This window comes from Xenopus laevis, chromosome 1L (genome assembly GCF_017654675.1).
Source record: "Xenopus laevis strain J_2021 chromosome 1L, Xenopus_laevis_v10.1, whole genome shotgun sequence".
In the NCBI taxonomy this organism is placed as follows: Eukaryota; Metazoa; Chordata; class Amphibia; order Anura; family Pipidae; genus Xenopus; species Xenopus laevis.
Window position 1 is genome coordinate 58970012 of NC_054371.1, and position 13384 is coordinate 58983395.

Here is a 13384-nt window from a genome sequence, read left to right on the forward strand (position 1 = left end):
CTGAACAATATCCACCTGTAGAATGGAAGAAGGGGCAAGCTGTGGAGTGAATATCATGCTCCCAGTGTATTGTGCTTGGATAATTCAACATTGCATGGTAAAAGCCACATCAAGCCTTTGTATCATTCATATTTATCTTGTTCTGTCATGTAATATGCATCAGGGAAGGGATGCACAACCCGTGGCCCTCCAGCTGCTTGTTCAACTGCAGCAACAGCCTTCAGCTGCCTGGAGATTGTGGGAGTTACAGTTCAACAGCAGCTGCAAGGGAACCATTTTTTTCATTGGGATTTCTGAATCCTTTGACACCATGTAAAATGTCAGGAATGCAAATTATGTTGAATGAGAATTTATAGATTTATATGAATGATGGGATCTTTACAAATGAACAAATTATGCTCACTGTAAAAAAAAATCCAAGAGACAAAAATCAGAAAATAATTAAATATCTTAAAGCCCATTATGTGTGCTGTTTTAACAATATGTAAGTCCATTAAAGAAATTGATAGTGACACCACTCCACAAATCACTCTGAAATGTTCAGACCAATTTCCTCATAGTCACCATAGAAGTAGAAAGGACTCTTCTCGCCTGTTTGTCTACCTAACATAGTTTGTCGCATGAAATTGGTTTTAGGCCGGCGTGACCTGTTTGTGGAAGTGTCACCCAGGGTGAGGCTCCATTTCCGTGTTGTCCTGCAACAACTGAAGAGTTCACCACTGTGAAATAGCCCATGGTAAGGTTAATGACAATGGGTTAAAAGGAATCAAAGAGAGAGGTGTGACCTCCGCATACTTCACATTCCTTGCTGCTATGTGAGGGTTGGCTGCCTATCCTCAAGGCAAGGGAGCAAACTAAGGGCATGAATGAGGGAGAAAGAACCTTTAGAGAGCTACTGTTGTAGGTATAATGCTGGCGTGTAGATTGGATACTTTACAGGCATACTGTCATGGGAAAAAATGTTTTTTTCAAAATGCATCAGTTAATAGTGCTGCTCCAGTAGACTTCTGCACCGAAATCCGATTCTCAAAAGATCAAACAGATTTTTTTATATTCAATTTTGAAATCTGACATGGGGCTAGACATATTGTCAGTTTCCCAGCTGCCCCCAGTCATGTGACTTGTGCTCTGATACACTTCAGTCACTCTTTACTGCTGTACTGCAAGTTGGATTGATATCACTCCACTCCAGCAGCCTAACAACAGAACAATGGGAAGGTAACCAGATAGCAGCTCCCTAGCACATGATAACAGCTGCCTGGTAGACCTGAGAACAGCACTCAATAGTAAAAATCCAGGTCCCACTGCGACACATTCAGTTACATTGAGTAGGAAAAAACAACAGCCTGCCAGAAAGCAGTTCCATCCTAAAGTGCTGGCGCATGAAAGCAGATGACCAGGCAAAATGACCTGAGATGGCTGCCTACACACCAATATTACAACTAAAAAAAAATACACTTGCTGGTTGAGGAATGACATTTTATATTGTAAAGTGAATTATTTGCAGTGTAAACAGTTTAATTTAGAAATAAAAACAACATCATGACAGAATCCCTTTAAATAAAGCAAGGATATGAAATGTATTGGCGCCCTAAGTCTATTGTGGCAGCCTACAATAGCACTCCTTCATTGGTTCCTTAAAAAAGGAGATACATGAGAAAAGGTTTTGTTTACTAGCCTGGAGTCATCACCACCTCGAATTCCCCCTGCAAATGACAAAGCCTATTTGTCTGCAGCTCCAAAGGTGCCAATACCAAAGGAAAGTGACCGCAGTTGTGTCCAAGACTCTTTGTCATTGTTCAAATGTGTCCACTTAGTCTGGAAAGGATATTGGCTACGTAATGACTGCCTTTGGAAAAGAAAAAGCAATACATAGATACTTTATTTAACTTTATCTATCCCTTTCACATTTTTTTTTTTAATTCTAATTTTATTAAGCCATTTAAAGAAATTGGCAATTCAGTAGGGGGTGGCGGTCCAATAGCTCTCTATGTTGCCTATTATCTGTCCTCTGGGAATTTAAGATTTGTACTGAGAGCAAGAAGGAAGGTGCTGCAGCCCTCCAGTTCCCAAATGCTGTTAATTGGGCCGCTGTAAGCAGTCTAAGGGCTCTGACAGACGACCATTTTTAGCTGTTTTCCGGTTTCAGGCGTTCAGCTGCAGGGGAGCGCATGAGTAGACACACTGAATTCTTTTTAATGGGGCTGTAGTCACACAGACGCATGTAAGCACCGAACGCAGGTTGGGACACAGCATGTTTCATTTTTCCTGCGTTCGGTGCTTACATGCGTCTGTGTGACTACAGCCCCATTGAAAATAATTCAGTGCGTCTACTCCTCCATACTAACGTTTTTAACTGCGCTCCCCTACGTTCCGGTTTCATTCATTCTGCCGTGCAGCTAAAAACGCTTGTCTGTAGGAGCCCTAACATAGACTTGATGCTTTTATTCACTTTGGGAAAAAAAACTTTTTTTAAATCCCTTTTATATGCAAGTGTCACTCATGTACACACAGTCTTTGTTAGGGCTCTCACATACTCACCTCTAAAAAATAATCACAAGACCTGATGGGTTGACTCTCCACGGGAAGCTTGAGCCCAAAAGGTCTACCTCACAACTCCAATCCTAAGGGCTCTTGCACACAGGCGTTTGTGCGGGAATGCAGGTGTAGACACACTGAATTATTATCAATGGGACTGTACTCACATAGACGCATGTATGCGTCGAATGCAGATAAAATGCAACATGCTACGTCCCAACCTGCGTTTAGTACTTACATGCGTCTGTGTGAGTACAGCCACATTGACAATAATTCATTGCGTCTATTCCTGTGATCCCCTGCGGCTGAAGGGAGGAAAGCACAATGCAGGGGAGCGCAGGTAAAACCGCCCGTGTGTATGATCCATTAATGTAATAATACTTTGCAGTAGGTCGCTTGTTGTTTTCAAAGCTTTGAGCAGCCCTGCTTATCTCATCATCTTAACCAGAAACAGCATATATTGACTGATTCAATTGTTTGACCCTACCACCTTAACACTTGTGTGATCATTTAGTAAGGTCAAACCATCATGGGGAAATTAAAATTAAAAAAAAAAGGTAATCATAACCAATTAGCATTTTGCTGTGATCAGTCAACTGCAGCAAGACCACTAAGTGAAATTGTTATTGGTTGCCATGGGATTACTACTCCCCCGATCATCTGGCCCTAAGCAGTTGGGTAGTGTCTGCATATACAGGCAGCTGTGATCATGTGCCTCACTGTAAATATAACCCTAAAGACAGAAATCCAACAGGTGACCTCACTGTGCAGTTTGGTAGGCATTGATATCATCTCAAGATGGCAGTTTGGTGCCCATGTGTTAAAGAATTCACAGCAGCAGAGCACAGTAGAACCTAGTATTTTATACTCAACTCCTTGGAGGGCAAGAGCTAAAAAGGCCAATTGTGTTTTGGATATTTACTATTTTTGGTGGTTTATGGCTCTTCAAATGATTGTGAAGTGGCATGAAACCACCTACTCTAGTGAGCCATAGAGCAAAGCTTTTCTCCTGTAACTTAAGGTGGCCATACACTATTAGATCAGCTTGTTTGGCGAGGTCGCCAAGCGAGCGGGTCTTAACCCGATATGCCCACTAATGGCCCGGGCGATATTGGGTGAATCCGAACAATCCGATTACAATGCTGCGAATGGGTGCCGATGGGTTGCAGGACCGCATCAACTACCCGATATGGTCCTGGATTGCAGGAAAAAATCAAACTTGACCAATCGATATCTGCCCGATTTCTGGCCTGCTATCGATAGGGAGGAACCGTCAGGAGCCCCCACACACGGCCAGATTTTGTCAGCTTTAATATGCCCGTGTATGGCCACCTTTACTGATCTATTTTCAGAACAAATGGATAGTGTTTTGCCTGTGTTGCCGGCATGTTTAATCAGTCGGCCCTGTAACTGATGGGTATTACTGGTGCTAAAATCTAGACAGTAGGACAGAGTAGAGAATGATAGGGAACAAGAAGACAGTTGCAAGTTGTAGATAGTTTGCTGCATGGATATACACAGTCAGACGATAGACAACAGACCGTTGTTGGTCTTCAGTGGTCATCATCACCTTGGTGTTCTCTAATGGGTAGGGCTTCTGTCGCATTGCCCAGAGAGTGTCACAGCCGACAGGTTTGCATCTGGTTGCAGCCATAGAGACTTTCTTACTAGTCTCCCATCTGGCCTTAAAGGAGAAGCAGCCCCAAAAGTTAAAAAACCCTACCCTACGTAGACCCCCCTCCCTCCAGTCTAAGTGTTACCCTGGGCAAATGTCCCTAAGTCTTTACTTACCCCTCCGTGCAGATCCTTCGGTAATCTTCGGAATGAGACCAGCGTAGTGGCGCATGTGCAGTTGGAGTAATTTTCTGTTTAACGAAAACTGCGCATGTGCCGAAAACCTGCAAAAAATTGCCGAAGTGCCGGTCTCATCCCGAAGATTACCAAAGCGGCTGAAGATGGCACCCGTGAACTCCGATGCCTGAATCTGCATTTGCCCGGGGTATCACTTAGGGGAAGATTTATCAAGGGTCGAATATCGAAGTAATGGGAGTTTTTTTGAAATTCGAATAAAAAAAAAAGACCAACCGAGATTTATTAAAACAATCAATTTTTTACTGGTGAATAGGCTTTATTCAATCATTCAAATTAAAGTAAGATTGACTTAGATTTGAAGTATTTTCAAAAAACAAAGAATTTTCAAAGTCCACCAATTGACTCCAAATGGGTTCTAGGAGGTCCCCCATAGGCTAAAAGAGCAGTTTGGCAGGTTTTAGATGGTGAATGGTTGAAGTCGAATTTTTGAAGAGACAGTACATGATAAATTTCGATATTTGAATTTTCTTCAAATTCTCGAATTTGGACTTTTCCCTAGTACACAAAATTAGCTAGAAATTCGATTTTTTTTACTTCAAATTTTCAATTCGACCCTTGATAAATCTGCCCCCCTAATGTGGCCATACATGGGCCGATAAAGGCTGCCGACAGACCGAGTCAGCAGCTTATTGGCCTGTGTATGGGGCCCTCCGACAGGCGTTCCCCCGATCGATATCTGGCCAAAAGTCGGGCAGATGTTGATCGGATGGGACTTAAAATCCCGTCGGATCGCGACCATATCTGTTCGTTGATGCAGTCCCTTGATCCTGCCTGTTAGACATCGTTAGGATACGATCGTAGGGCCCTAAGGCCCACGATCGGATAAGCCCGATATTGGGCATATCAAGGAGAGAACCACTCGTTTGGCGACATTGCCAAACGAGCGGATCTTTCCGTGTATGGCCACCTTTAAGGTGCCCATACACTGAGAGATCCGCTCGTTTGTCAATGTCGCCAAACGAGCGGATCTCCCTCCGATATGCCCACCTTGAGGTGGGCAATATCGGGCTGATCCGATCGTGGGCCCTAGGGCCCAACGATCGGATCCTAACGATGCCTAAATGGGCGGTCGGATCGCGGGACCGCATCAACGAATAGATGCGGCCGCGATCCGACGGGATCTTTTGTCCGATCGAGATCTGGCCGACTTTCGGACAGATCTCGATCGGTGAAGCCCGTAGGGCAGCTTTTATCGGCCCTTGTATGGCCACCTTTAGTCCTCCTGGGGCAGGAGAGAGGGGGAATCTGTGTAGGGTAGGGGGTAGGGTTTTTTTTTAACTTTTGGGTTTGCTTCTCCTTTAATAGTAAGACAGCTGCACGGTGAAGCTTGGATGTGTTTAATTACATCCCATGTATTTGTTTTTTAAGAACTGATTTTGTTGCAGGAGCTGCAGATCGTTGAAGCTCAGATAACTTGGCTGCGTCAGATTTTCTTCATATGTACGTGTGTGTTTGAGGCTGATTCTGCACTTGCTCGGGCTGCTCAGTCTTAGCTTTGTCCGTGCGTTTAAACGGCACTTTGCCATGTTATTTGCTGTATGATTATGGAATATGCCGGGGAAGCGCAAGTGATCGCTCGTGGTTTTGCGCCTGTGAGAGAGAGAGAAGCGCCACTGCATCAGCCTGGCCTCAGACAGTTGCTAGAGACTTGCGCCTATCAGTCAGTGAGTGGGTGGATATGAAGAGAGAGTGAGTGTCACCACCTGCCCCTGATGGCATCATGGATCGTCCCAGTGGAAGGAGTTACCACGGAACAGCCTCGGGCAGTGGAAGGCAGTTATGTCGCCCTCTTCCCTCCCCTCTTCCCCTGGTGCCGTGCGCTACGAGGCTTCTCTGGATCTCCGTATAATTGATGTGTGGGTTGTGTTGCTCAAGCTCGAGCCCAGACTGCACCATTGTAGCTGCTTAAAGGAGGGGGGAATGTAATCCGATCCACCAGTCGTGCGGCTACAAACCAACGAGTGCAGCAGTGTTTAGGGAAAGGCGCTCCCTGGTCCCCCCCCCCTCCCCATTCAATGTGGGCTGTTCGCCTGTCCCTGTAGCTGCTCTCAGCGGGGCTTGTGCGTGTGTGTGTGAGTGTGTGTCGACTGGAGTTTGAGCCACAAGCCTCCTGCTCCCGTTCCTCTCCCTGACGTGCCCGAGCATGTCCGCATCACATCGTGTGACATTCCTACCTGCACAGGACACCAGCGAGACACTGAGCTGCAGCGTCCAGTCATCCACGATCCACTGATCAGGGCACATCCTGCCCGTACACCTGCCGGCAATATGGGCTTCTACGGCACTTTAAAAATGATCTTTTACAAAGTAAGTACCGACATTGATTTCTAGGTGTTTTGTGCTGCCTGTGAGTGCTCCTGTCTCTGCTGATGGGCAAAGTGTGCATTGGAGCTGCTGCTGCTGCTGATGGGAGACTGGGCATCATAAAGTCATCACTTGGCTGCTGCTGCTGTCTGGATGTCGCACAGTGATTCCCAGCTATTCTCCAGGCATTTGCACACACGTTGGAAGGATTGTTGTCGCACATGTGCTCGCATCTCATAGGTACCAACCTGCGGCAAGTCGCTAGTCCGCATCGCGTCTCTATGTGCTGTGCGGCCATACAGTGTCGCCAACTTCCAGCATGCAAGGCTTTCTCTGGCACATCTGCGAGCACAAGTCTGCTGTGATTCTTGGCAAGGTTAAACTAAACGCATCGCCTGCATCCACAACAGTGTTGTTCAGCCTCTCCTCATCCTGCAGCTCCCCAGCTGGGATTCCCTTACAACTCCCTGCACCCCCAACACCGTGTAGGAGTGCTGCAACTTGTAGTTTAACCAGAGCTGCAGTGCTACAGCCATTGAGACGTGCTTCTTCTGTAGCTTACTGATCAGCATCATATTCATTACTGACATTGCTGCAAATAGCCAAAACATCCAACCCTTTTCTTTTAACCCCTTTCATCCTGAACTCGGGGATCCCCCCTATTTGCCTGGTCCCTCTGATTCATGGAAACATTTAGTGAATTCCAAATGAGACCCTTTGCTCATATTTTATAAATGTCAAGTTCCCTCTGCAGTATTCTGTTTGTCACCTGATCTTTTATAAACTTTTCATTGCCCAGGGCTTGTATTCTTCCGTATGGCATTTAAAGGCTCACTGTGACCGTTGGTTTAATTTCTTTTTTTTTTTACAAAAAAACAGAGAATGATTAATAATAGAGGTCTAGATCTTTGCAGCGTTGCGTAACTGTATTTTGTCCAGTTAATGCCTAGAACCATACTTTTAGGCATTTGAGCTATATGTGGTCTATGGAACGTAGCCATAGGTATGTAATATAAACAGAAGGGGTACTACAATACTCATCATTAATTCAGGTGTGGCATGGGTTTGTGTGCCTACCCCTTTTTATTTTATACAATCATTTTTAGGTTGAATACACATGGACATGAAGGTGCCACAAATAGCCAATTGTTAGCAATATATTAACAGGTTTCCATAAAGACCAATTCTATTTCTCCTTCCAAAAGGAAGTACTGTCAGCAAATGGTTACAGTTAGAATAAGGGCTCTGCTAAAAGCTACATTTTAAGATTACAAGGCTGATGCAATTTAATGATTGTAAAACAAGGGTTTTTTTATTTTCCTTGGCAAAGGAATTGGCAAACTGTGACTAAGCATGGATCCTAATGGCAGTTTACTGTTCATTCACCAAGGGTCACATTATTCTAAATGGAAGGCAGATCATAGTATTTTTGGAAGCCTCATTCTCTCTGCCAATCCTAAATAGCCTGCAGTCAATAAAAAAATAAATAAAAGTGAAGTCATTTGTGTGATTGTATTCTACTCTGAACATTAATCACCGTTATAGAACTGGCAAGCAAGTCTATATTTTTGGCCATTGCTTTAAAGCTATTAAAACATGTCAAGCATAAATTCAACAGGTACTTTAACAGCAATGCTATGATTCAGTTTATTGTTTTCCTTCTAAATTTAATGCCATGGCAAAGGGTCGTCTCAATTTACTTTATTCCAAGGGATAGAGAAAAATCAGTATTTGAAATGCTTTAGTTGATGGTTTTACACTAATAATTAAATAGTCCTCCATAAATCTTTTTCGTTAAGACACATTAACTCAATAGCGGCTTTATCTTGGAATAATATTTCTTCAGACACACTGTTTTATGCATTGTCTCTCTTTATTTCCAGATGAAGAGAAAGTTGGATCATGGATCCGAGGTGCGCTCTTTCTCTTTGGGAAAGAAACCGTGCAAAGGCTCAGAGTACACAAGGTAATTCCATTCAATAATAGCCCTTTTGCTCATGACTGAAATGTACATCCCGTCTCACCAGCTGCTGAGCCTCTTCTCCAATTTGAACACAGCTTTGCTTTCATTACTACTTCGGGGGGTAGATTTTCATCACGAAGAAGAGCAGATTAATTGGGGGGTTGTGGAAAATCCACATTTCTGATGATATGTTTTAGGCTGTTATTGTGAAGGAAATATAGAATGACACAGGAGTACCTATTTTTTTCTTATTACCCATGTAAATCTGCCATGAGAACTGAAGCAAATGTTCATCGTGCCTGGGATTCAAACAGGAGTTGTGGTCTGTTTGTTTTTCCCTTTTGGTTGTTAAGCCGTTGACCTCTATATTGTTGAAGCAGTAGGGAGGCATTACACAGGCAACACATACTTTTCTTCCTGCTGTATTATGCCAAACCATGTAGGATATGGGCATGGATTTTATAGTGGAATTACTTGAACTAACTATAGGAGGAGAATGTTCAGTCTATACATTTGAGCCTGTTTGGCTTGTTATTAGCCTTTAAAACACAGACCTCACTGAATTTCTATACACAAAGTTTTTTGCTGACACATTTATGTTTAAGCTCAGGAATGATAAGCCTGAAGGCCACTGAAATACTTTAATATCCCTGGAGTAATGTGTAAGTGTGAATCACACTTCTCTCCTGAAGGCCTGTAGAGCAGGTTATTTACCATATAAGGGAGCATGCCTACATTCTGATATCTGCTTATTCTTACTGTACACAATTTCACAAACTGAATGTATTTAGGGGATACACATTGTGTATTTGAAGGGGGTTGCTGGGATACAGTTTGCTGCCTCTCCTCTTTGCTGTCAGGTCTACTTCAGACAATGGCACTGCTAAGTCACACTTGTTCACACTCAAATCCGTATGACCTCACACTTATCTGCCTTGTCACATAGGAACATAGGAATGCCAGGAGATCTGCCAGCTAGTCTTATTAGCGTTTCATTTATTTGCAGTGTATCTTGTTGCATTCCCTGCTGTAGTCATGTGTGATTTAATTTTGTCTCTGAATTTTGGCGCTCCCTCACTTTTCACTGTGCGCCTTGTCTGATATTATAGTGCATTCCTGTTTGATGGTTGTTTGTGGAGTTATGAAGATCTTTCCAGTCGGTGGCCTCAAGAGAAATCTATTTATCTTTATTCATTGAAGCCCTTGCTTCAAAATTAAATCACTCTCTCTTTATGGCCATTTTTTTGGGTGAACCCTAGAGTATTTCTGTTTTGAGATTGAGACACATAAAGATATCATTGTAATTAAAGTTTCTTGCATAAAGATAATCCCAGAAGGGATTCCTTGTCCTTTATCAACTGGAAGCAGTAATCAGTGGGAAATTAAAGACCACGATGGGCTCATGTTGCTTCAAGAGCTTATTTTTTTCACAGTATAATGGGAATCAATGAGGCCCTTCCTTTCAGTCATGCCTCCTTCATTATCCAACATATTATAGCCTGAAATGAAGTAGGTTTCAGGATAAGACGTTTATGTAGCGTGCACTTTTATATCACAAAAATAGAGTTGGCATGCAGTTTAATTTACTATTTACGTTTTTTTGGGGTTTTTTTCAGTTTTGGTTGAAAAATAAAAAACCTGTTCTACAGTTAGCGTCCGTAGCACTAAAGGACAAAGTATTAAATTAGTAAGGGGTAGAGTACATGCCCTCTGGGAGTGTTAGCTGTAAATGAAAGTGCCTGAGAAATCGATTACATCCTTGAATAGCATGACTTGGGCAGCCAGTGCTCTGAGGCTGACAGTTTAGGCTTCTGCTAAACTCATCTATTGAATGAATTAATAACCAATATCAAGCTTACATTTTTTACATATGTTCAGTTTGGGTGCAGCTGCCACTTGATATTTTGGGCCTAAAACAAAAAAACGTTCAGTTCTAAATTATGTACATAGTGCTGTTAAACAGAAATTAACAACAAAGTACAGGTATGGGATTTGTTATATAGAATGCTCAGGATCTGGGGTTTTCCAGATAACCGATCTTTCAGTAATTTGGATCTTCAAACCTTAAGTCTTCTAGAAAATCATTTAAACATTAATAAACCCAATAGGCTGGTTATGCTTCCAATATGGATTATTTATATCTTAGTTTGGATCAAGGTACTGTTTTATTATTACAGAGAAAATCATATTTTATAATATTAAATATTAAAAATTGGATTATTTGGATAAAATGGATTCTATGGGAAACGGCCTTTCCATAATTCAGAGCTTTCTGGATAACGGATCCCATACCTGTATATTTTTTGACGTATTTGGGAATCATGATAAGTTGTTGCACTTTGTGAGAAATGTTAGACAGCACAGTTAGTGGTTCATCATATTCCTACAAACACACGTGATCTCATGCATAGAGAAGCATGCATAAGCTGTAATACATTCAATTTGAAAAATAACTGCATGTTTCTGTCAACATTGATTTTGTGTATGAAGGATTTAATGCTACAGTGGTACAACCTTCTCTTGGCAAAACAAACGGTTCTAGGGTAAACCATGTAAAGCAAAATGTAAAGCAAATTAAAATACTTAGTAGAGGAGGGGTGGAAGCTTAATTTGTTATGTATATAAAATAACCATTTTTTAAGTGCCAAATACAATTTTAGGAAGCATGATTTTCTGGCTAATTTGATTTGCTGTAAACAGATTTGTTGAGGAGATGGTTTCAATTTGCTATTGCAGGTTTTTCCATGCAGTGCCACTTCTCACCTAATTCTTGCATGTTTTGCAGACCACCATTGCACCACTGGTTGTGATTTCTGTTGCATGTCAAACTGCCAGGAATGGTGCATTCTACCAAATCCTTTCATTTTTATTTTATCTGGAAGAGTTCTAAATCTTTTAATATAATGATGATACAGACACATAAACGAATATACCTATGGCCACTGGTCTAACTTGTAACTACAGTATGTGGCTCTTTTAGAAATCCAAGGGAATTTCCTTCTAAGGCCTTTTTGTGTTTACTCCACTGTCAAAACAATTGAAATATTACACCGTTATGTTTTTTGTTTATTGCCTCCTCTCTGTTTGACCTTTGCTCTGCACAGGCCCAGATTTCTAATGTGGCTGGGCGGCATGTCGCCCTAGGCCTGGGCCTTTTTGGCCTTCCCACAAATCCTGGCCTGGTTCTGCAAATATTTTTTAGTTTTCTTTTTGCATACAATTCCCAGGGAATCTGCAATTATATTGTGATCAGTGGGACTGATTAAAAGCGTTGATGCTGTATTTTGGACAAATTCTGCATGGCTTATCATAATGTTACTTGACTCTGATACAAGTTCTTTGTTTGCAGTACGACGGGGCTTGTGCCATGTTCAGCAACACCCACTACATTTGGGGACCTAAGAGCGGCAAATGGACAAGGTCAGCAAAGACGTCGCATCACATCGGTGCAGCCACCAACAGGCCTCCAGGAGTGGCTAAAGATGTTCCAGGTACAAACATTTCTAGTCACTTAGGAGATTTTTTGGAGTTTCTGTTTTTTTGGAGGCACCTCAGAACTACACTGAAGCCAGCTTGTCTTTCCTAAAAATATGTATATACATGTATTCATGTAGCATTACTTCTAAATGCAGCGCTGTATGTTTTTGCAAAACAATAATAATGCAGCCAAACATTGCAATAGTACAAACATTGCAATAACTATACATTGTAAACATGCCCCTAAGGGCCTCGTGATAAGGCAGGAAGGCCCCTGCTAGTCTGTGTCCATAATAAACATGACCTTAACAAGATTTGTTTTCCATCATTCTAAACAATAGCATTTATGTGATCTCCTCTTTATTCTGTTCACATCTTCTTGACATGTTTATTATGTCATTTATGAGATACAGTTTTACCCTTCCCATATTCACACTTATGAATGCAGTTCTACTAGCCATGCCATCACCAGTTCTCACAAGACATGCCAGTAAGGCCTGATTTGCATACCCTTTGTTTATTCTGTGACCCACTTAGACAAAACTAAATCCGCTTAGCCTACATAGAACCCTCTACACAGGCCCCTTTCCTGAACTGTTGTACAGTGGATTTGATGGCTGCCATGTTTATGTGCTGCACTAAAAGCACTGATACCCTTCCAGGGTTAGTATGGTGACAACCATATCACCTTTTAGCCCACTTGTCACTTTTCAGCACTCTGCTAAAGAGCAGAAGATAAGTAATCAAACATGGCAGCCACCAACTCCAGAGTACAACTACACCCTAGGAAGGTCTATGTTGGCTAATTTGGGTTTTGTTTTCTTTAAATTACAGTGGGGCTAAATATTATAGTTGCTAATTTGCGCAAGTGCAGTTACCCATAGCCACCCATCAGTAATTGGTTATGTACATGTCAGAAAATGAAAACAAATATCTTATTGGTTGCATTTTGGCACCTCTTTTAGTTAACCATACTGTGTTTTAACCCAGCTTTTCACATATGATGTAGAGGCAGGTTGAGTTCATTGTTTTTTTTTTTGTTTTTTTGAGAGAAGTTGTTTGTTTGTACTGAAACCTAAGTGTTAAATTGTGTTTAATATTCTCATATGGTAAATCTGTGCAGTTTCCAGCTTTGTGATTTTACCGCTTAATGGAAATGGCAAAGATATCTTATACAGTTTTTTTGCAGAATATCAAGTAGCAAAAATACAAGCAGCTTTTCCACAAGGC

The 13384-nt window shown here is 42.0% G+C and overlaps 1 protein-coding gene across 8 annotated transcripts in view; it reads left to right on the top strand.

Moving 5' to 3' along the window:
• fbxw7.L (F-box and WD repeat domain containing 7 L homeolog) overlaps window positions 1-13384 on the top strand; it is a 139953-nt gene that overhangs the window by 97644 nt on the left and 28925 nt on the right. For 7 of the 8 annotated variants that reach the window (XM_018249543.2, XM_041582615.1, XM_041582612.1 and 4 more), the window contains 2 exon segments: window positions 8598-8680; window positions 12027-12168. In XM_018249543.2, the coding sequence (XP_018105032.1) occupies window positions 8598-8680; window positions 12027-12168 (225 nt within the window). 8 annotated transcript variants of the gene reach the window in all.